At 42.0% G+C, this 25,793-nt stretch overlaps 1 protein-coding gene across 1 annotated transcript in view; it reads right to left on the bottom strand.

Moving 5' to 3' along the window:
* grik4 (glutamate receptor, ionotropic, kainate 4) overlaps positions 1-25,793 on the bottom strand; it is a 329,989-nt gene that overhangs the window by 155,502 nt on the left and 148,694 nt on the right. Inside the window, exon 5 of the mRNA XM_037084197.1 lies at positions 2,392-2,525. Within this exon, the coding sequence (XP_036940092.1) occupies positions 2,392-2,473 (82 nt within the window). The 5' untranslated portion in view covers positions 2,474-2,525. The remainder of the gene's footprint in view (positions 1-2,391; positions 2,526-25,793) is intronic.

Genomic DNA, 25,793 nt, shown 5'->3' with positions numbered 1-25,793 from the left:
GCACACGAATTCTGCAAAACCTTAGCCGAGCCGTGGCAGAGCTTCCAGACAGGGGAAAAGAAGGAAAAAAAATGACTGAGTGATACCAAAGAATGTCTTGTTCCAAAAATAAGAGATGTTGTTCAAAGGTGACAGTTGAACCGAGTCCATTTTATTCAAGCTTCAGAAACACTGGGAAGACAACAGGAGTTATTTCTCTCAAACGACAGCAAAGTAGCAGTAAAAGGATCAGGAAAAAGAAAGAAAGTATTAAAGTTCCAATGCGCATTTATGCGCCAGCCGGTCTGAGATGTCTTTGTACTAAAACTAACAATGCTTTCGTCAAGAACTGAAACTCATTTTGCCTGGAAAATATGCGCCGTAGTTTTATCATGCTGAGAGCAGAATCCCTGACACCTGAAGGAGTTTTTCACCAAGACAATCTTTTTTCTGTTTCTTAAACTGCGCTTCTGCTCACGTTTTAACGCCATCATTTTCACTTCGTGTTTTAAAAAGCCTTGCAATAACCACACGGGGATTTCAACTCTGAATTGGTGTTATTAACTTCCACCCTTCGCCCCTGACAACAAATCTCACTCGGAGCGGCTACTGAAAGTTGACAACCGTGTTTTAAATTTAACGCCAGCTGCTGAGAGACCATGTTGGGAGCGCCGTATTTGAGCTGTGGAATCCATCTCGTGCTCAATCTTTATCATTACCCATACTTCACATCTGTTCTTGTATACAGTATACACACAGAGACTCACGCTCACACAGGACTAAGCGGGCCTATACATAAATAAAGAGACAGTCAGTCAAACTCTTGGCGGACAGGGGGCTTGCGACAGGGTGTCAGAGGCCTGCTGACTGTGGGAGAATAATAACAAGATGGAACAACTCCCATCGGTTACCAAAAGGCTCTGGCAGGTTATTAGACTTTTGAACCATGCCCCGGTGCCAGATTCCAAGTCTAGTCAGTGTCAACCTTGGTCCATCGATCTGCCACTATTGCCAGAGGCAGAATATTGTAGAGTCTGCTTCACGTCCTGCTTCTGTCTCGAACTATTGAAGCTGCAGGTGGAACAACGCCACTGAATTATCAAGAAATTATACTTAACTTTACTGTATTCAAAACAGTCAGCACAGTGACGATGCTTGAATTACAATCGTATTACATGCTATAATGCCTCAGTTTTTCAGGTTACATTCCCACTGGCATGAAAGGCAGTCTGTAGATTTTTCAGGTGAAGCTGCCTTTATGGGAGATACAGTGTTGGGGTTTAAAAGGGATTAGGTTTTGGTGAGCAGTGGGGTTGGATTAAGATCATGGTTATACTTACATAATCCATTCACCTGCAGCAAACAGAGTCACACACTAATTTCAGCAATGGTTGGCTCTTAAGTCACTTGTCCAAAATCACTTGATGTCATTTCCTTTTTGGAGGGAGTTACATGTGGTTTTTGTGTCATAAATCTTTTAAAAACTGTAACGTAAAGATGGGGAATATCTCTGGATAGTCTTACATAAGGATGATGAATAACTCTAAATTCAGTGTAATGTTGATTTATGTTGAAAAATCCTCATCCTTCATCATAGCATCTCGCAGAATGTCCATCATGAAGCTCAAGATTCACATTTTTAAATAAGTTCAACAGATAACCTCAAAACCCCTGGTGAACCCCTGCTGAATAGACGTAAACACTTTCAAAAAAGTGTGTCATTAAATGTGTTGTATTTCATATATGTTGTATATGACACAACATTTGGCCGTAAAACAGTTCAACTTAAACTTGGCAATTAATGATTTTAGCACATTAAGGGTGTATATTATGGGAACTAGTTTATTTATCAAAAAATATAATATTTGACTTTTTGGTTGACATGAAATGTACCCCTAATTATAGAATGACTATTCAAATCCAGTTGATAATTTCTATTTTTGAATGTTTTTACCAAAATTCTTACATAGCTACATTATTAAATTACAAGGGAAGTCAAGCAGTCTTCTAATCAAAATGTATAATTTCTACTGATAACCGTGATAGCTGTGTCAGTGGGGGAAAAATATCTATTTTTGAACACTTTCAATTGAATTTCTTCACCTTATTTTCTCATTAGAGACGGCAAAGTCAGACTCTGCAATCAATTTAAGCCAACATTTAAACAGCAGTTTGATTTTAAAGCCTGGTAATTAAAAACTTTGAATCATTTATGTATTCAGAGATTTTTCAAGTCTCAGAAATAAAATCCTTTTATGTAGGAAGTCTATGAATACCTTGCAAGGATGAGCTGTCTCTGATCCAAGTCTCCAAAAAGGAAACTTCCAGGTCAACGTGTGTGGGAAGGGAAGTTTTTTTTTTCTTTTTTTTTTCACTATTACAAAACTGTAGAATTGTGTTGAAAAAAATTACCTATTCTGAAGGAGAGCGGGCCACCAGAGGTGCTTCTCACCCACATGGCTAAGAAGAGCAGAAGCGCCCAGGCTGTGAGCATCTTCTATGACTCCTCATGGGTCCTGCCCCGGGGGTGCCCCTGTCACAGCCACCTGAAAAACAGAAGCACAGAGACCACACTGTTAAACATCAACCGACATCGAGACGCACGCAAACAGGATGAAGCTGTGCGGCAAACCGCTGAACCTGCAGATAACACACACTCACTCTCTCACTCGCTCTTGTTGCATGCTGGGAAACTGCTAGTGAGAGTGTGAAACTGCTGCTCAGTGAATCTGAGACCCACAGGGGTTTTAACAACTTTTCCTCCATCGTTGCTGCTTTTTTTCTTTTTTGTAATGTGGGTTACCTTCTTAAGTTGCGATGTTAATAACATTTATTTTGAAATCCTTGCACTGAGCTTAAGTGTCGAGAGCCTTGTTCCATCATCTGTTGGTCACTTATCTGCAGCGGAGGTCATTAATGGAAATTGCTCTTGTAGTTCCTTTACCCAGATGTATCCTGGCGGAACACTTTCATTCACAGGCTGCTTGTCCAACCTTAAGACCTCCTTTCTCCTTCTGTGTACATCGATGGAGAAAATCCTTTCATACACATCTCACAAGCCACTAAGCTGTAATTTCTTCCTTACTGCCAGGACGCAGGCTAGCTGTGACAACCTGTCATATGTGTCCGTCATGTGTGAATAAAGCTGTTGTTTGCTGCGTTCGTACTCTGAAGCGTGGCATCCTCTGCGCCCTCTGTTCCTCCAGAGGCTGCCTCAGTTTATCCGAGGATCTTTTGCAGGTTGTTCAGTGATATTGAGAGGTCATTGTTTAGCTTGAGTTTTAGATCACCTGCTCCACTGATTCTTCTTTTTTTGTTGTTGTTGTAAAAGTGCTTGGCCAACAGAGGGGAAACAGATTGCGTAAATGCTTGATAGGTGTCCAGATTTGCTTGCCAAAGGCAACAGGCTGGCATTAAAGACATGTCACTTCTTTCAAAAAAGGCAACCAAGCTTTAAAGGTGACATATGATGTTCATTATCAGATTTGTTATTTTATTCTGGGTAACTGCTAGAATGGGTTTACTTTCTTTATTGCTCAAAAAAACACACCCGTTTTCTCATTCTGTCCAGTGATGCAGCTCTGTATTCCCCCTCCTTCTGAAACGCTCTGTTTTAGCTCCTGTCTCCATAAGGCCTCCCCTTACATATACCCAGTCTCCTTTGATTGGTCAGCTCACACACACCTGAGCCAGCACCGCTTAGAGCTGCAGAACAATTGCACCTGCATAAATCATGCAAACACATGACTCTGATGTAGTGATGTCACAAAGTTACAGTATTAAAGGCGGGTCTACAGATGTGACATTTGAGGTGCAGTGTTTTCTGTGGGGGAGAGAAGCTCCACTTGGTGCAACTTTGACTTTGACTTTTTTTTAAGTTTGAAGATCTTTTACATGCACAACAACCTATGTAAAATACTAAAGGGTGTGGGGAAGCATACAGTAATAGACCTCCTTTAAAATGTCCTGCTTTGTTTCAATTCATTACTCTCTATTTTCAGTAACACTATGCTGAGTTTAAGGAGAGCTGAGGGCTGAAGTGGCAGAGATGATAAATCAGGATGAAGGTGGCTGCAGTTCTCCTTCAGGAGACCCACAGCGGTGAGGATAATGAGATGCACACTGGGGCATTCAGAGGGGGGTACATTATGTTCTTAGTCATGGGAATATTTTAAGTGAGGGAGATTTCAGAAGGGCAAATCCATCCTAATTGACCTGCAACTCAGCCCGTGATGGATACATGTATTTGGTCCTACTTTTAGGCTTAGGAGTAAAAGCATTTTATCATCACTCTAAACCTTAGAAATTACTCTCTCTCCTCTGGGATTTATAAGGTCTGAAGTGCTATTAGGACTTCCCAGAGGGTTGACAGAAATAAGACAAACACACTCACGTATTCCGGTCATGGAAATATAACAGACATTTAATTTAGAAGAACAAGCTCCTTCCAACACAAAGATTTGCATTGGAACGTATTTGGGAGGAAGTTGGAAGGAATTTGTCCATGTTCTGGATAATTGCTCCATCTATAAAAGCAGGCCCCACACAACAGAACACACAACATTTCATCTCATTCTTAATTGAAAACATGGGCAAAGATTTCAATAGTGCTGCTTTGGTGACACCGCAAAGCTCCTTTAATAAACTGTAACTTTATAAACTAAATCAAGTCACATAACATGAAAAAAAAAAAATATTTATGTAATAGCTACCAGCATAGCATGAGATGCTACACTGTTTTATATGCATCCCCCCATTAAAAGCAGACTGTTAGCAGTGCCAATGTCTTATTTAAGTTATTACCTTTGCTAACAGACAGTTTTACAGACAAAAATCATTCTAATAAAACAATGTAAAGATCATCGCTAGACAGGATTCAATTGGTCTGAAGCGGCTGTATCATTATTTTTATGATGACAATTCATCAAATGATAATGTGAAAATGTAAACGGGCCACTTATCAACGTGATGAATCTGCAGAATCTGAATTTGCAGCTTCACTCGGCTTCATGACGCCTTATCGTGAGTTTCAGCTCATCATTTAGTTGTCTGGCCCCTGATTCACGGTCGTAGCTCGCTCTCACTGCTCTTTTAGGCCCCAGCAGGCGGCTGTTTTGAGGGAGAAAAGGCTTTGATAAAAAAAAAAAAACACCACAGTTTTTCACTGTGTACACTACCTGCTAAGCACCAAACAGCAGACCTCTGCAGGAAGCCACTAGTTGGTGAACATTGCAGTGCATTGACTGTAACAGCCAAAGAGCCAGATACATACCACAGAAGAGGTAAAAGACAGTAAAAATTCAAACGAAGGGTAATGCTGCTCCTTGTATACTGGATGCAGGGATGTCAGTTTTGCTTTGATGAGCTGACACCAATTTACCAGTAACTAACCGGTTAATCAGAAAATAAAAATGACAACACAAAATGTCCCGTCTCTGAGTGAAGAGCACTAGTTTTGTATAACTGGACTCACTTCCATGCTTTGTTTTGTCGCTGGGCTGCACATCCCAGTCAGCACTGAGGACGTTACAGGTAGCTGTGAAGTTAACTTTCGTGAGCGAGCTAACATTAGCCTGTCTGCCCTAGCTAGCCTGAGTTTTCAGCTCATCCTTCATCAAAGTGCTTCTACATGTGTATAGTCACAGTAGTGCTTTCAATGTCAAAGCATACTGGGCTCAAGTTAGCTTCAGCAAATGAACTCTTCCAATCCCTCGCCTTCAACGTTTCTTCTCGCTTGCTCTTACCGTTGTACAGCACTACTACACAAATGAGCAGTATCACACATTTCAGCCGACATTTGACTTTGCTGACTATCTTGAGGGAATCATTCACAATGTGCAATTACATTACAATGTCATAGATGTAACACCTTTCTGTACTTTCTTTCATTTTTACTGCACAAAGTTACGTGTTAAATGCACAGCAGACACATTGATTTCGCAGCACGATTCATAGTATTTTTAGTCCTACAGGAAGTCATCACCAGTCTTTGAAAGGATTCTTTATTGCTTAATAAATACAAGTCTGGTTCTATTTCCATCAAGGTTCAGCTTTGTTATCACAGCTGCCATCATGGTGGTGAAGGAGTGGGTGGTTCTGGTGAGACGCTCTTCTTTATTTTTGTCAGGGTTAATGCTGAAAGGAGCTGACAGTTTTTTGAAGAAGTCGAGAGAGGTCAGCGACTATAGGACGGTGTAAACGGAGTGACAGAAAACTGGAACTGTAAAAAGGACTTTACTTTGGACAGGACAAACAACAAGTCTCTTTAGACACATTCTTCCAAATATAGTGAGCCACTTTGATCCGTTAGACGCTCCGAGGACAAAGCATCCAAATGTCAGACGGTACACCTGTGAAGACGGCATACGGTTAGATTAGAGCAGCCAGACTGAATAAACTGGAGCTTCTATTCTGGTACAGGCACTATGCCAGAAGAGGTGCAACTGCAGCCACAATGTCATTTTCATCAGGAGGAAGTCCACTGCTTTGTGTTTGCACCTGTTTTGGCACAGATGTCCCTTGAGGTAAAAGGTGGGTTGAGGATTTGGGGAAGTGCTTACATGGAGTGTCTAAGCTGCCCACCTGGACTTTACAAAAGGACAAAAATCAATTCTGAAAACCAGTGGAGGTCTTGTAAGGACTGTTATGAGCTTGTTGGTGGACAGAACAGGGGAGGTCAGCCTTGTTTGGGATGTGGAGGAGTTTTTGTGCGTAACTCTGTTTTTTTTTTATGTCGTCACATGTTTTAGTGTGCACTGAAATATGTGCAATAAACTTTTAGAACAGTTCTTGGTCACTAGCTGTCTCTTTCTACATGAGATGAGTCTTTGTTCTGAAGTGAGTTACTGCAGTATAACCAGCATGACCATGCATCTCTCCCCGTGTCTTGAATCACTTGCCTGTCAGGGGAAAATGTGTTCGCTGTCAGTCAAGTCTATTTAAGGCAGAATCCATGTAATACATGGACCCAGTGCTTTACCAGAGAATTGATCTACAGCTACAGGAGCATGTGATGGATAGCTCCAGATAGTGTCTGCCATGTACTGTGGCTGAACATAACAGTAGTTCCTTTGGATGGTATATTTTGTTAACACAACATCATCAAGACCCATCCTTTTGGTTACAGCTACCAATTCTGTAGCTCTAGATTAGGTGAGGAAGTGCACTCGACTTTATCTTAGTAACTACCAGAAAGGTGTGAAACTATTTAATGACAGCAGCACAAGTCTATGATTCACGCCATACTACTCTGTGGGTGTGTGTTCATGCCTTACACCCTTAAAAGATTCACAGTCTGTGCCTGCTTCTCAGGTTAATGGGTTTAATGGGTGATGGAAACACCTTTTCTAAATAGTTCTGACATAGCGAACACTTTAAGGGGCTTTGCAGAAGCAGAGTTGTGGAAAATCAGCCTATTCAAAGACCAAAATGTATGAACTTGCAAAATTGTAGGGCTTTAAAAACTTCAATAAACTATACATTACTGGATTTCAGATCTCATTGACTAATGAGATGTCACTTAAATGGTGAAATTAGATGAACCCTTTTACAGATAAAGATGATATTGTCACCATTTATTCATGGAATATTTTGTTTTGGACTAAGTATGTTACTGAACTGGCTATAGGAGACTGTTGGAGTTTGATGCACTTCTCAGACAGAGACTTTATTGGTGAGTGGGCATGTTGGTTTGTTAGCTTGTTTGTTTGTTGGTTGTAACATTTCAGGTTGTTCAACTGAAAAAAAACCTGGCCTCTCTTGATTTTACTCTCCTAGATAGAGAAAGCATCAGTTTGTTTTTCTTTTTTTCTTCTTCTTCTTTGAGTTTTACTCGTGGTGAACTAGTTTTGTTTGCAGTTCACATTCTCTACTTGATTTTCTCTCTTTATTACAGCCATAATGTCGCCTATACCACCAGCTTGTGATAAAACTAGACTTTGTATAGCCGAGTTCTTTCGCTCCAATCCAGCTGATTTAAACACCTAATTCTGAGTTTCTCTTTGTATATTCTGTTGTGACATTTCACAGTTTCACTGTGAATTTCAAACGACAATTACATGAAAGCTGCTGAGGCTGTTTTTAAAGGGCTTCTTAAACTAGAGGTAATAAAAAAAAAAACAGATGACTTTTAAGTAACTGAATATTATCACGTATAAATATTTGACGGTTTCTTCTGGCTTTGGAAATTATTTCAGCATTAATGGCCTACACTGGCAGGAGGAAATCAAATCCCCGACCTGCAACCTGCAATGTGATAGGAATTTAGAGCAAGTTTGCTTTAATCTCATCTGCCTAATGCTTATTTTGTTGGTATTTAGGTAACGTCGGCAGCTCGCTGCGTGTGATGGGCAATAAGACAGATCCTGTGAGTTTCTAAGACTACCTCACTGAGTTATTGCTCAGGAGAGCCCACGGGAACGGACTGTCAACACATCAGGATGATTTCACAGACCTTTCCTCGGAAAAACTATGCAAATAACAGCTGTCAAAAGTCTCCCCCCGAGGTTCTAAGAAGAGGAGAAAAACAGAAAAACAGCATCAAATGAGGGGCCTGCTCCGAAATTAATTGAGTACTGAAAATTCCTTGCAGCTTATATCGTTATGCACACGGGGGGATTACTGCGCTTTATTGTTCAATTAGTCTGACTCTAGAGCGGCATGGTTTAAACAATGTAAAATGCTTTCTAACAACTGATCACCTAGAGTACAAGTTCTGGTGCAGTTACACACACGTACATACACACACACACACACACACACACACACACACACACACACACACACACACACGCACACACGCACACACATACAGAGCTGATTCATTTACCCTTGAATGTAACTATGGCAAATCGATGTCAATGGCAGCTCAGATATGTTGCAGCAGCCTAAGACTAAAGCACCACTGAGTAGTGACAAAAACCATGACAAATTTGAGACTGGCAGTCGATGCAGTGTTTGCACTCATGGCTGGTGAGTGAGATCCACTTGCTGATGTTAGAGGGAAACCATTTTACTCAGTTTTCCTTTTACCTGGTCAACCCCGGTAAAAGGAAACCTGAGGAATATTTTGTTTTCCAATCCTCTGAATCTACGACATCAGTTTGAGTTTAGTGTCTGATCTTAGAAGTGCCGAAGCAGACTGATATGATAAACCCATTTAAAATGTAATGCTTAGGAGAGAAACCAGTAGAATCTGTGATTCCAAGACGGGAACAACACTTGCAAACAAGTGGTGCAAAGAGTGAGAGGTGTTAAGTATATAGCCTTGGTATCCTCAGACGAAAATATTACATGTATACATTTCTAATCTGTGATGGTATTGAGCTTAAATTCATCAAATATTTGGGTTGTAAACAAACAGAGTGCCAATTTAAGGAGAGGGTTTGATTTTTTAATACGTTCTTCCTCAAACTCTGTTTTTTTATAGAACTTTTTTGAGTGTTCAGATATTTGGACACAAACTCAACCCGAGGCTCTAGATCTCCTCTTGTCTCTCGCTCTTTAGGCAGGACAAGCCAAGTTTGTTTACACAGCATCATCAGATTAAAGGCCAATCTAAATGCTTTACAGGGGGCATTGAAATACATTAAAGATGAGACATTAAAGGTGTTATTGATCACTTTCAGTCAAGAAAATATGGCATACCATCGCCACCGCACAACAACACCCCGACTGGCTCCTCAAGTGGTTGCCAGTTTGTGCACTAGCAAACATTAGCTAGGAAACATCAGCTAACGTTGCTAACACTCATAACACATAATCATTAGGACAGTGCAGTATGCTCAGTGCATACCATACAATTTAGTCATTATGCTTTTTCTATCCACAAATGGGTGACTACCAAGACTGTTGATTGCAAATGAAACACAGATGCCAACTGTCAGTATTCCTACAAAGACAAACAAAACACTCACTTTGGACCCAGCTAATTGAAAAAAAGAAGATGAACTCACAATTATAATAGTATTTTAAGGGAAAGAGATACTTTAATGCTGTCTAAAAAAAAGTATCAATATGAACTTTAAGGAAACATTAAAACTGCATTTAAAAGAATACAACAACAAAAGCAGGCAAATACACTGAATTTTTAACCTCCTTCTCAAACACCTGCTCACCGCTGACGCCCAGACATAGCTGCCACTGATTTACTTGACCATTTTGTTTGACCAGTGTACCCTCAGAGGCAGGCTTGGTTCTTCACACATCTCCTACATGGCACCAAATCTTTGAAAATGCATTTTAAATGCCAGATTTGTACCGGCCACGGCCTGCAGTATTTATAGATTTGTATGTTTTTTTGGGTCCACATGACACTGACACATCGGACAGAAACCTCACGGCAATATAACACTGCGATCACTCTTACTGAGCGTCACAACTTTAAAGTCCCATTGCAGAGGACTGGATTGTGGAGGAATGATGAGAACAATAGCACAGATTACTTTTACTGTGAGTTGGCATGAATGAGTAGACAGACAGGCAATCACGCTCCATAGAGTTATACCCATTGCGTTTTCTGCATAAGCTTCCCCTGAATACTGAATAGGCTGAGGATCATGAAATAAAATGCCGGGTATTGTAACACTCCTTTTGTTTCTTTGCTCACAGGAAAGCCAGGCACACGCTGAGATGGTTGAGATGAAATCAGAGAAAAGGGGACCGCGGTGTAATCAGAGCGACTCAGAACAAGGTTTTAAAAGCGGTGAGGTTTCAGATATAGAATACAGTCTAATAAAGACTGTGCACTGTTATTTCTTCATTCAAAAGGAGAGCAGGTGGCTCCCTTTAAAGGTTTTATTTCCCTTTGAGAGAGTACGGCGGATTCAGAGCTTGAATTTGAGTCACGAAGATGGCGTTTAAAAACATGAAAAAACTTGTCTGCTAACACATTAGCCGCAGATTATGTTGTTGTTGTGTACTTTTTCTTGCCCTGCTGTAGCCAAAACCCAATTAATACAGCTTTAAAGAACTCACAATACTCAAAACATGTAATCAGCTGCAGCAAGACGCACAATACATCTCTGCTGTTATTGTTTCAGCTGTGTTCCCCAAAACAAACAACTGGAACAATATGCAAAAGGCTGGGATAAATGGGTTGGAGATGGTGATAATTATGTGGGAATCACAGGAATCGGTTGAATTTACATGATTTCTTTCAGCTGGGAGAACGGAGTGTACCGAAAAGACATAAATAAAGGAGGTGTTTGGTTTGGAAGAAAACAACACATTTACACCGTTTTCAAGAATGGCATGGCAATTCTTCCTCGTGACAAATTATTACCATGCTCTCTCCACCGGCTGGTCCACGCTTGTTCAATAAAAAACACAGCCATTGGCAGAGGCGCACGCACACACACACACACACACACACACACACACACACACACACACACACACACACACACACACACACACACACAGAAAGTTACCCAATCCATTTTTGGTAAAATCCCATTTTTATAAAAGCCACGGGGTGACACCGACAGTCTTGCAGCACCGAATGCTGTTAAGTATCATTGTCATAGTTGACAAATAGGCCTTTGTATTTATACAGCGTGCTGAGGAAAACAGACACTCTGAGGCAATATAACCATTTTTCCTCAATCTCTTTCTCAAATCTAAACCCACCGCTCCCCATATGGTGTGAGAATATGAGTGTGCGCACGGCGTATCGCTCTTTCTGATGAAAATCATTTGAGGAGAGCTTTATGGGATCCTAACTGCTGTGTTAAATGACGCGCCTGCAGAAACAAACACACACTCCTCAAGATTAAAACCCTACGGGCGCCTTATTACCGGCCGCATGGTTTTGGCAGCGGGTTGTGATACACTACGAATACAGTGGCGGTGTTTTATCACAGGTGGGGCATCCAGATCAGCACAGGAGTACAGGAATATGAAAGGAGGGCAGCTCTGGCTTCAGAGAGGTGCACGAGGCTATAAATACTCTGACCCTCACCTTACACATACTGATGGGGGGGATAATGGCGTACTGACTGGCATCAAGGCTGACCTTAGATATTAATCATCTAGAACGGTCTGGCAACAATCCGATCCACATCCCGTGACACCAGTCCAATATTTATCCTCTTATTTAGCCCAAAATCAACCCACGCATCAAAACCGAACTCCTGTCGCACACTCAAATGAGAGGTCTCGGCCCGGTCCGACACTCAAGCTCACACGTTGTCATACATGTCAACGGAGCGCGAAGGTGAAGATCTGCGATTGACAGACCAGGATGGTCTGACAGCAGCTTGACTCGCCCGTCAGAGCAACAGTTTACACAATCCAAATATCAAAACTGTCAATCACGCATCAAACGTTGTGTAATTCATTTGCAAATGGCCCATTAAAACTGACAGTTTGAACCAAAGGCAAGTCAGATGCATAATGAGACTCACACATTTGCATATATTCATGTACTGTTGCTTTGGGAGTCTCAGAACTGGCACAAAAGCAACTTGTAGATGGAAATAAGTGATGTGTGACCAATGTTCAAGGAGGTTTGAGAGACTGTCACAAGCTGCGGAAAATGAATATGCATGTGGTATGTTTCACTCCCCGGCAGCGAGTTCAAATAGAACGTCCGACTGTTTAAAAAGTCTAGACATGAGGAGAAACAATGGACTCAACAAAGGAGGATGTAACATGTATTAATATACAGAAAATAGCGCCGTCGTTCTGTTTTTTTGTTTTTTTTTTTCCCCTGAAATGACCTGGAGTGAACTGCAAAAGCCTGTGTGACGCTCAGCAACATCTCCCAGCAGTAAACACACATTTTATTAACACTGAATCTCAGCGGTCTCCTTGTCAGGGGCAATACAAAGCTGATGGAAACCGGTCTGGTGCAGCAGCAGCAGCAGCAGCAGCAGCTCATGAAGTCGAATCGGGACATCAAGGAGGAGCACGTCTGAGAAAACCTGGTTTACTGTAAAACTAATCTGAGAGGCTTCGTCAGTGTGCTGACTGGTGGGGAGCCCGGAGTGTTTGCAGACTCTGCAGTGGTCCGTTACGCTGCATTTCGTTGAAAATGTTTGTGTATCTAAGACTACAAATATGCTTCGTGGGGTTTTAAGATGCACATTTCCCTAAAGCATTCACTTGATGTATTTCAATCTTTCACACAATTTCTGTCTAATTCTATGACCTAATGTATGTCATGTGATGCAGATTATTTCTCCTAAACTTTTTTCCAACATTTCAAGCTACAGGGTGAGAGTAACTGAAATAAATCCTGAGTGGAGTATTTATAAAGACGGGAGCAATCGGACGTCTAGAAAAAAGAGATGCAAGCAGGCACGTGGAAATATGACTAGTGTTGGTGTTGCCCTTCCGCTTTCTTTACTTTGCATGTACACGCTGTATAGCGACGGGTGTACAAGTGTCACGGGTGTCTTCATCTGAGGCGCAGGCATCTATTGTTCTGCCTGTCACTGCAGTTGCTATCTTTGTCACGGGAGCTGAATCAGCCCTGCCTGCCAGCCTGCAGCTTCGGGAGGGTCCCGCATTCACATCAGCAACTTGCCGAGAGACAGAAAGAGGATAAAGCTGCAGCGAGCATCCATCGATTGACTAATCCGAAAATATTCATGTTTCACGGCAACTTATGAGGATAATGAACAAAGTGGGGTCTTACTCAGCATGGATCTGGGGGAGAGCGTGGAAACTAAGTCTAAACGTACTAATGTTTACTCATTACAGCATCAAATCCACCTGATTTGCATGCTCCAAACTGTGGGGGGGGGGATCTTGTACTATACTCCCATTGACAGTGTCGTATTGTATTATGCTCTCATTTGCACATTAAGACTGTTGCACTACAATGCCCATAACAAGATATTGACGGAAAGGCACCATTACATTCAGGTGCGCAGCTCAAGAAGGCGAGGAAAAAGAAATGTGTATCCATAACAACTGCCCCGCAAATGGGAAGACTTAAAGCAGCATGAAGACAGTGATAGTGTGAAGATGAGGAGTGAAGTCCCAATGAAAAATTGATGAACTGGAAAACGGAGCAAAACGGGGCGCAACCGTGCTCAAAAGATAGTGGGTCAGAAAAGTCCTGGTCGAGGATGAATCTCAGGTGAGCCCGAGGCATCAATATTTAACAACATTTTGATAGCAGGTGTGGAAAGTTTGGGTTCGGGGGAGGGGAGGAGGGCGTTCTGCAATAAATGGCCCCACATGACAATGACACGAGAGTAAAAGTGGAATGACCCCCAGAGGCCAGTCATTTAAAGCTCTAATTAAATGAAGATCTCAGATATTTTTGTTAATTGCGAGTTGAAAAAGTCCCAGCTTCAATTATCTCCTCACATAAATAAAGTGTCAAAGGGAGCACGGCCCTCGGGGTCCTTAAACACTGTCAGCGCCACTCTCTTCAGGCGAATTACTGCAGCCTCCGCACTGCCAATATTGTCTTCAAACCCAACGTTATCGCACTGATCATGCAGTAATGAGCATATGTCACGCCGTCATTACTGCATGTGCGCCATATGATCGCACGGTTCCAGCTCTGCCTCGCAAGAGAGGAGGAGGCGAGAGGAGACAAACGAGACGAGACGAGAGATGGCAAGGACGTCAGGGGAGGGCTATTAAGAGCACCCTCCCATTTCCCCCTTCGCTCGCTTATTGCTAGTCAGACCACAGGCGGTTGGGAGTGACTTTGGGCAGGTAACAAATTGCTAATCGATCACTATCTCAATGGAGGGAAACGCACAGATGTAACCCTGCTCATCCCGCTACACTTCTACCAGCTCAATTCAGAAAATTCTGTTGAACACTTATGGTACGGATGTTCGGGCTTCAGCCTTACATGGCCAGGCATGCTATGTGAATGGGTGAACAAGAAAATATTGAATGCTTTATTTAGATTACACAGTGGAAATCAGAATATTTCCATGTTCATGAATTATTAACTGACCTGACTTGAGAGGATGTGCTGTCCAAAGTTCCCCGCATCACAGCCTGTAATGGATTGTGTTATCACCTTGACAAATAACACCTCTATCTCCATCAAATCTATCACCAGCTTCATTTAGATTTCATGTCACCATTCATCACTTTTTAACAACATCTATAATTCATTATCTTAAAGCTATACTGTTCACCCTTTTTGTCCTCTTTTCCCCATGAAATACAGCATATTAAGTCTTTCTGTTCGTGTGCATACTGTAGCTGTCAAGCCTTTTGTAAATGTGATTTTTCCTTAATGAGGCGTGAGGTGGATCGAGTCAGAAAAGCTTCTCAGGGATTATCTATATCCTTCGTCAAAACACCTCCGAAAGAGTTATGTTTATTCTTAAACACTGAGCATGTTGGTCAAAACTCTAGCAGTCAACACTAAATGCTCCTTGCTAACACTCGAAGGCATGTTTATACAACGCTTGTGAAACGCTGGAGTGTATCTAAATGGAGTTAGGTTGCTAAGGTTCTGTAAAACACACACAGAAAACAAAACACTTGAGACACTGACGTCGGGCACAGCGAACATCGCATGTGCCGAGGTGACACACACCTAATATAAAAAACACATCTTTATATAGCGGATTTCTATTTTATTTATATCTACAATGGACAAAATCTTAAATGATTGTAGAGCTTCTCTCTACCCCACACGTTCTCTACTTCTCTTACAAACATAACACACCTGTCTGTGAATAGCCTTCCCTCTCAATGACACACTCTGTGGACCGGATTTGAGGACCGTTGTTGGCTTTCATTTGCAGAGAAGATGGCTGGCCAAATTCCCTGAATTCCTGAGTGAAAGGTTAGCATCATGAAGACCTCTGCACAAATTGATGCGTTCAAGTGCAATCGGCCAAGTTAATCCATCCATGCTATACGTAAGAATGTTGTGTTGCTCAGAAATCACCCATGTTTAACAGACTGTGAGGGAATAACAGTTTCGACATTCTGTCCAAGATGTACTGTATTGATAGAGATAGTTACTGTACTAAGAATGCTAACCAGCGAGCCTCAGCCAGTCCTGTCTCGGTATGGACAGCATGCTAGAGGTTAGCACGCCGTACACACTGCTGTTATATTCAGTTGTGCAATTATTCATTTCTCACAGAGTACTCGGTAATTAAGGCATTTGCGTTGGATCACCGCTGTAAAGCAGATGCATCAACAAACCAGGAGAACGCAATATACAGATAGCTGAGATGAAATCCTGTGGACACGCCTGCAATTGTGCCTGATTGGGACAGCGCAATGAATTCATAGAGCCCCGTGAAACCACTAGGCAGGCAGGCGGGGGGGGGGCTACAAATCAGTGTTGCTTCATGAAGTGCAAGAAGAGAAATGAAAGGAAAAGAGAATGAGAGGGCAGGACTGAATCAAAGATGAATGGATGTGGAACAAACGCTCATCTGGTCTCCTCAAGTGTCTCCCACTGACACCACAACTTCTGTCTTTCCCGTATATTTGAGCGTGTACGTGTCTATGCGAACAGGTCAAACTGGGTGTGTGTCTGACCCTAACCTGTGTGTGTGTGTGTTGTGTGTATGATGCCCTACACATTCTATACTAAATGGCTTCGACCCACAGAATACTCCACGGGGATACACACTCTCAATCATACTGTAAAACACCGTAACAGCAAGGGCAGCAGAAAGTGAGGCAGAAACACAAGTCAGAAGCAGACCGGCGGTGCAGCCTGAGAATCGGCTCCTTGGCAGACTCCGGCAGCCATGGCTCCCAGTTGGCAAAGCGCACTGGAGGGGAAACAAACTTGATTTCAAAATCAATGTCTCTCCAAATCGCAACAGCTTGTTACTCTGGTTAAACAGCTGTAAGGGTCAAACTTCAAGGTGTGTTTGTTGCAGGTGTTTAATGTGTGTGCTTAGTTTCAGCACACGGAAACTAATGGGGCGTACAGGAACAAAACTCTTTTTCACTCTGAAACCTATAATTTATGAATCCGTTGCTGCTGAAGAATGAACATGTGGAGAGGCAATGTGAGTGAAATAATGAGCTGTTTATTCCGTTTTCTTCTTGCAATCCTTTTTAATATCGGCGATGACTGTGTTTACATTTCCAAGCACTTAGTTGATGGTGTTGTACAGGACTTTCTTTCCAGGCAGGTGGTCCTGGATTGCTCAAGGAGATTTAAATCACACATGAGGTTGCTGATGAAAACATCGTCCTCTGTGGAAAGTAAACCAGCAGCCTTCAAGATGTGGCAAAGTCTCAGCTACCCTTCAAAAAGTCGTGTTCCAGTAGAAACCTTAGCCTTTGGCTTTTCAAGGGAGTTACATCGTGTACCTGCAGGCAGCATACAAAAACAAACTTAGCTGAACACTGCAGGTATGTCTTTGGAGCTTTGATAAAGAAAAACAAACATATCTATTGCTCAGGACGGATCATTCCTTTTGTTAACAAAGCTCTGCTCCAAACTCACAGCTGGACGTTAAATGCCTTGCCCAAGGACACATCCTGTGGTGGTAATGAGGGAGGGGCAAGTGGCGCTAATTATCAGCCCCAGGGGAAACAAAGATTTAAAAATGAAGCTCTTTTAATAGAATTCACCTCTCCCAGCAGAAAAATGAAGTGTCTCTGCAACCATGAGGGAGTATAATGAAAGGTAACGAAATGTAGCTTTTAATAGGCTCCTTTGTTTTTAAGATGGCATCTTATCTATTAAAGTGGAAATGTACTCAGGCTCCTCACCAATATTTCAATGTAATGAAATTTAAACGAGCCATTATAAATTGCACCTTAACCGTGTCGTTACAGCTGATAAAAATAATACCGTTCTGTATCCAACTTGTCTACTTCAGGGTGTGAATCGGGTTCGCATACACTTAGATATGATTTGCAGCTTACAATCTAAGGCCTTTTAAGCATGTCTTGCCACTCGGCAAAGCCCCTGGAAGTTATTCTTGATCTAAATAAAGGAAGCAAAGCCATCCCTTCACCTAAAAAAATGCTTTTATAGAATCACATATTTTAAGGCAAATCATAAATTTAAAAAATATATATTTTTATAAAACAATTCTTATAAAGTGTTAACACATGTTTAGAAAATTCCAAAGATTTTACTGCGCATGACTGCACAACACCAGTGTCTTTTTCTTTTAAGTTTAATGCCTAATGTATAATAAATGCCTAATAAACTCAACTTTCTTGGTAATCCTGTGCATTAGCGTGATGTCCTCCTCTTTTATTCTTACAAATCTGCAGAGACACCACATCTGTTGAAACTCCTGCGAATCTCAACTATGCACTGCAACAACGTGACTGGCTGATAGGTTTGCCAGTTTGACTTTTGGGGGGGAAGGAGCAAGATATGTATTATACAACCGCCATCTCCGTCATTGCAGGCTTTTTCCTCTCAAGATGCTTTAAATGCTTCGTCTCAGCTCTTATAAGGTCTACTAAACATGATGACAGCTTTTGAAAATAAATTACTTTTGTTCAAACTAATGCCTTATAAACCCACAGTGCAGTCTATACAATATACCCCAAGGAAATGTATAAAATTCTGTTTATACATACAAACTTGCTTCCCTGCTTCCTATGTGCGCCGCTTTGTGGACTGAACACCGTTACGACTGCATTCTGTTTCCATTTCATGTGAACTCTGGTAAATCAGCACCTGTATTTCTGTGCTTTTATCCCCATTAACACTAAGCAGTTAATCTCTTCCCTCCATTCTGTCCGTCTCTCTGTCTGTCCCCCCCCCCCTGCCCCCCCGCCACGAGAGGCCTCAAGGCTCTATGTGCTCTACTGCTAATGAGGTACAATCCTGAACTCCTTCTAATGCCAGAATTATAGTCGTATCTATAGGCGCTTGGGTTGTTTTCTTTTCTTTGCTAGGAAGGACACACTGCCTTTACCACAGCACTTTCCCGTGACATACGCATCAAAATTACACCCATTATTGTCAGGCAGCTGACAGTCCACCCTGCTCAGACTCTGCCATTGGCTGACTAAACCGCAGTGCATTTTTGGTACATATTCAGCATGTGCCTTCCTTTGTCCTTGGGTGGTATAAGAAAATATTCTTATGTCGGTGCCTTGGGACCTCACCTGGAAGAGCTTGCATCGTGTATCAAGGCTGACTTCTTGCCACAGTGACCCAAGTCCGATTCCAGCCCGAGGCCCTTTGCTGAGTGTCATCTCTTCTCGGTCTCTCCCCTACACTTCTTGTCTCTCTCCAACTATAATTATCATAATAGCAATTGAAAAAAAAAATCTCAGGTGTTATAAAATGACCCAAACAATCTGTACTGTCAGGGGTCTGTTTGTGAGAAGGTCCAATATCCAGTTGTAGAGGGCAGTACTCCAGCCCAGAGAATTAGGTATTCCAATCAGCTTCATGGGGCAGGTTATATTGAATGCTGGGCTGAAACCGACAAACAGCATTCTAATGTAGCTGTTCTTATTCTCCAGTGGTGTGTGAAGCCTGAGTGGAGGGCGGTGGATATGGCATCCTCTGTGGGTCAGTTGGTTCTGAAAGCGGTGATGTTGTTGCTGCACTGGAGAAGCAGTTTCTCAAAAACACTTCACCGGGACGATTAAATAAAATAACTACCATAATCTAGCTAGCTACATGATCGTCAGCGGCGTTTCCTTTAGTTCAATATTGGTCTACTGTGGTTGAAATAGAGCACAGGGCCAACTCATTATGAAACGATGAACAGAGACGCATGAAATCCATTTGCTAACTCTTGCATGAACGTAAAGACGGATGACGGTCATTGCTGCAGTCAGCTTGCTTAAATGAGATCTGAGAATGTTTTGAATGGAGATGTTGTTGTCCGTTAATTAATTCAATAGGTTTAAACCGTGATGTCGATGTGGGTCAAGTATCTTATGTAATTAACTACAGGCTGTTCATCTCGGCACTTGGACCCACAACTAATTACTCTGTAGCTGCAACTGTAATGACATGAGTCAGTGGCAGAATGCCCGATTTGTATTACAAGACACTGGCATCTTAATGCCTATACTGCGCGAGAACCCGTGTTTCAAAGGTACCATTTATAATGTGCTGGGGGAGATGGAAAGGTGAAAATTTAGTCCTTAGATTGTTAGCAAAAACGACTCACTCGTCCACGTAAAAGGCCTCAGATGGTGTCCTAATTAGCTCAATTAATCAATTCTGAGTTGATCTGAGGAGCCAGTGAAGTGCACCCCAACTAGAATGTTTGCTGGCAGAGTATACCAGAACCCACAAGGAATATGAGACATCAAGCGAGGCTGCTGCAGCCAGTTCCGCTGATTGTGCCTGAGCAGCCATTATCTGACACATTGCCGATCTAGACATGTTGTGTGACTGTATACGACAGGTTTTATGTCTCTTGCAATATCAGTCAATTTTATGCCCAACATTAAATTGAACCTGCTCAGTACACCACCCATCACTGAGCTTAATGGAAGATGGAAACCAGCCCAAGCATTAACTACAGCTTATCCACACACTGTTCCTGGAGGTATCTACGGTGTGTAGGCATCATATTAAGCAGCCATGCTAGTCATCCATCATGGAAGCCTGGCTGGAAACAATCACAGATCTAACCTGCCTCTGTGGCAGTGCACAGCCGGCGAGAGAAATGGTTTGTACCTGCAGGGTGGTGGATAATGGAGGGGAGCATCATAGACAGCAAACTGTGCTTTAGCAGCAGCAGCTCAGTATCTGTCCTAAACGCAACCAACTCTGAAATTATTCAAGAAGCCTGGACAGATCAATAAAACCTATGTGAAAGCTGAGTTTTCTATTCAGATACTGAAGTGGCTCGTGTGGTTGTGGAAGCTTCTATAGATTCAGACAGTAATCATTATGGGCAAACAGGCAGGAAGCACAAGGTCAGTGAGATCGTAAAAGCAATTTTTTGGTTTTTTACATATACACAAAATAAAATGACAGAATGGTTGGGTGAAGTGGATGTTAACTGGACAATATGATTATTCAAGTCTTTCTCAGGCAGGCACAGCACGACAGTGGCACATAACGAAAAGGGCTCAGCTAAGGTAATTTTCCAAGTAGGAAAATATTGTTATCTATGAGGTGCAGAATAGTAAGTCAAGGATACATGGCTAAGGACATGCGTTTGGTTAACAGTTGGGGAGAGATTGGTGTCAATAAAACCCCTTTCACACCGGACATTTTGTTCTTTGTTTTCAATTCTTCGTCCATTTCTGAATCTGTACCAATGTTCCTAAACGTTTGTGAGCATGCAAGTACATGTTTTGGCATTCTGCCACCAGAATATTTTTATCAGGTTTACTTGAATTTAAAAAATCTGCATATGCATACACATTTTTGGGGAAAGTGGTCCATCGTGAACATGATATGATGATAAAATGCCACCACAAAATAAAAAGGTCTTCTGAACAAAGGAGCATTTTTGAATACATGTCCAAACATGAAACCAACAACTTGCAATACTATAACTAGCAGTAAAATTGTCCTGATGAATGCATTTCCTGCACGAGCCCCATTTAACTGTGAGATAATCGCTTTCATTAACAAGGAAAGGTGGATGTGAATATTTCTACTTTAAATTAATCTGAAAATCCTCTTACTCTATCTGCCTCCCAAAGTCGGTTGAGATGTTGGTCAGGCATGACTGAATATCAAAAACAGCTCGTGCTGGATGGAAGAAGCTGCTCAGCTAAAATGTAGTTCTATACAATAACAGTCATAATCAAATGTAGCCCGAAGGTGCAAAACTCATTAACCAAATACAGGCAGTGAGGTCCATAAAGCTCTGCAATATAGAAAAAAAAGAGAAAAGAAACATGTTGGCATTTTGATGAATTACACTGTGAAAATGGTCAAACTTCCAAGGTCCACAGTCAGATATTAAAATTGTTCTCCCTCTAATCAAAATGCCATGGTGGAGCAATTTTAGTGCCGAACCCCCTGCTTTTCATTCGCATCAGTGCTGTAGACCGCAAACCACTAGCATTAAAAACTGTCTCTATCATAAGGTTGTATCCTCTTTGTCTTACAGTGTTTTCCAATTTGTTGACAAGCAAAGCGAACAAAGAAAGCAGGGATGTTGAGAGTTTTTGTGGCAGTATGACAACATCAGATGGCGAGCACTACTGCAAGAGGCCATTTTGTCAAACATAAATATAGGTTGTTATTGAACAAAAAACTGATGCAAGTATAGAGGTGACAGACAAAAGACAGTACAAAAATATCCAGCAAGACAAGAGTCAAGACATCAAAAGTCAATCAACAGCTTTTGAAATGAATCATAATTTGGGAGGTATTTTGCTTCTTGTCTTCATGCTGCTTCTATACAAGCTAATTAAGCAGTATGTTACACACAGAGAAGAGCACGGAGATGAAGCACACCAGCATGGCTTTCTTGTTTTCTGTGAGCTCCAGTGTAACCTAGATATGATTCCAAATCCCACAGTAAAAACAGACGGTGTGTAGAATTGCATTCGATACTTATTGAAGAGGCACAGTCGGGGAGGTTGGAGATTGTTCCAGTGCTGCGCAAACAGTGCTTTCAGGTTTTAGGAGGGCTTTTACTTCCAAGTTACCCTTTCTTTCTCACTTTGTTTTGAGGATACACCCTCAGTGAGATATTTCTGTGATATTATAAAAAACGGGATATGGATCCTTCTCTGCATATACTGTATGTGTGTTTTATTTTCTTATTATTACTTCACGTTGATGTTTTAGTTTCCCAAAACAATTCTGATGGGACTATGTTTACATGCTTTAATGTTCAAAAAACATTATTTTCTCATTCTGCCCATTGCACCAGGACCTCTATTCACCATCTACCTTAACAACCAGCCCAGTCCACTCTGATTGGTCAGCTCTTACAAGTCTTGGCAGGCACCACCAACCATGTCTCTGCTGGTGTTTTTTTTGCAACCTTACAAGAAGTCCTGACAGCTCATTTAAAGGCCCGGTCTCTGAAAACGGGCTGTGTGCATCTCTTGACTGACCACTTGTTAATTGCACAGCAATTACATAGCACCTAGAACCTGCTTCATAGTTAACAAAGACATGGAAAGCGGAACTGAAAAATATGACATGAAGTCACCTAACCCTATGGACTGGTGTAAATTGTCCTGACAGTCCTGACAGGTGCAAAATAGCTAATAGAGGAGTAAAGGAGATCTCAGTGCCAAAGTGCAGCTTGTACACATACAGCCCTGAAAAGAGGCCTCAGTGGGAGACATACGTGAAAACACCTGTCACTGTATGTAGCTGCTGTAGAGGCTTTGTGCATCGCTTAAAATGAGGAAAATGGTGTGGAAACGACCTGAGAATTTAAATCTTCCGCTGGCCTCAGTTGAACAAAGAAACTGTGCCCTCTTTCTCCACCTTCCCTGAAGATGAGAGATAACTAATGGGTTCTCTGATGAACAGAGAGAGTCCATTGCCTGCTGTCGAGACTGCATAAGTATTAGACCTCATCAGTCTGTGCATTCAAACATTTAGAAACACACAGAAACATACACCACATGCACACACACACACAAAGATATATATAACTTCAGTCTTGCCCCTTTTATCACCCAATTTAACCACAAGGAAGATTAATTTTCTGATTAATGAAGTATGCCTCTGTAAGGGTCTACGTGGTTTACAGCAGCAATAGATTCTGGAGGCTATGTAGATAATCTTTGTGTAGCTACAGTGTACTGCTCCTCTGGTAATGTTACAATAATTTTCACAGTGATTCATTTCATGAGGATATGTGATCTATGGCTGCTATAGTTCATTGTCGCTAAAACGGGATTACTCCGCTTAATTACAGCTTTGTGTGTGTTTGTGTGTGTGAGCGTGTGCTGTAGTCAGTGATGCTGGGCAATGGTGGTGTTGGTGCGGCTGCAGAAGCAGAGAGAGAAGAAATCCAAGGTCGCCTCTATTTCCCACGTTTTAAAGAGATACATGGTCCTATTTAAGGGACAAAAACGCATCGAAAGGCTGTTGCCACAAAGGAGGGCATACCGAGGGTACTGCAGATAACAATAATCAGAACCTACCGTCATTTCACCTTTTATGATGATTCAATATGTCACGCTCTGACCTTGAACAAAAAACCCACTGTTATTTTTAATGAGATTACCCCTGTATCTGAAAGAAGAAAAAAAAAAAATCTCGAATATACATATCAGGCACGACCAAGACAAACACATGCAACCTTGATCCAGCCCTGTGAATGTATTATTTCCATTTAATGGAACTGGTATGGAGCTACTGAGACCTTTATTAACCTCTCCACCAATAATATTTCAATAGGCCTACCTATTACAGGCAGTGTTCGAGGTTATGTTCGAGCCAGTGGGAGCTGGTCTGCCATGAATGCAGTATAAAACATACATGTTGTTATGGAGTCACTGATATTTACCAACAATCTTTTTTTCATTCACAGGTAATGCATTACAGGCTGCTGGAAATTGTGCGTCTCTCTCGCTCTTTCTCTCACGCAAAAGAGAGAGGAAAATAAGAGTGCTTTATTCATACATACACACCCACATACATACAAATTTAATAGCAGAGTGCAGACATGTGAGTAGGTTTGCTACCTGTTGTACTGGATGTAAACTGAATACAGCCAAATCAATTCAAAATGTTCCCTCTCGTTTGGATTTCGCTGTAGACCAATGTATTTTCTTTTTCCAGCCACATTTGTCATTTCGGTGGGATCCTTGAAAAGTGATTCTGAAGATTAAATTTCATGGGGAAAAAAAAAGCCTGATTGTCTGCACTTGGGCTGAAAATGGATATTATGCGGCTCAAGTGGCTTAACTCCACCGCATTTGCATTTCCCTTTTATAACTTGGAATGGGTAAATGCTCGCTGGAATGGATGACAAATATCACCATGCATTATACAAGGAGTGCAACCCAACATGTCTCCTGCCTCCATTTATGATTTTATTCATGCTAATGTCTGCATGCCTGTACAACGATACCAGTTCTTTGAAGAAGACAGAAAGGTCATGTCTGTTTCTTACATATATGTTGTAGTTGCTGGCGGGTGGGTAACAGCAGGGCAGGAGTATCTTGATGAAACAGGGAATTGGGGGGGATATGTGTGGGGAAGTGCTGCAGGGCTGTTCAGGGTTCATGGAAGTTGAAAAGTTGAGAAGGGAAAAGGGATCAGGGGAAGGCCAGCTGTGTGCATGGGTGGCAAAAGAGGAAGGAAGGAGGGAGGAAGGCACGCATCAAGGAAAGACAGAGGGAGAGGAGTGGGGAAGATAAAGGCGGATGTGGCGTTAAGGGAAATGGAGTAGGAGAGGAGGAGGAGGAGGAGGATAAAGGGCAGAACAAGGGGAGCGGGGTGATTTATCCTGAGTCTCACACAGCCTGGAGAGATGAGGTGTAGACTGCCTGGCTTTGGTGATCACAGCAAGTTTTTTTGCAATATCATACACACTCACAGATACACAAAAAGGCCCGAGTAGATCCTGTCAAGAGACAAAAGCTGTGATAGACACCTACTAGGCTCTCTTCCAGCTCTTCCTGTTCTGTTCTTTCATCACCATCAACATCTAAGTGAGCTTGACTATACAGTGTAGCTCAGACGGGTGACCCATTATAATTGAATCTCTCAAAGTGCTTTCGAGAAGTGAGCAGTGACACAGCACTAAGGGGAGTGACAGTGGCTCCCGTCTCATCTGGAGGCATGACTACCGCTGCTTTTGCCTGAGTGGACAGCCTGGAAATCGCTTTCAGGACTAAGATTTTGTTCTAAACCACAAAGTTCAGTTAATTTGATCCCACTTCCCTGGTGGAGACTTGGTTCTACAGCAGGTGATTTAAGGACCTCTACACAAAAGCAAACAGTGTGCCATCAGGCGCCATCGGGTTTTCCTAGCATG

Source organism: Acanthopagrus latus, chromosome 2 (genome assembly GCF_904848185.1).
Source record: "Acanthopagrus latus isolate v.2019 chromosome 2, fAcaLat1.1, whole genome shotgun sequence".
Classification (NCBI taxonomy): Eukaryota; Metazoa; Chordata; class Actinopteri; order Spariformes; family Sparidae; genus Acanthopagrus; species Acanthopagrus latus.
This window is presented reverse-complemented; position numbering and strand designations above follow the sequence as displayed.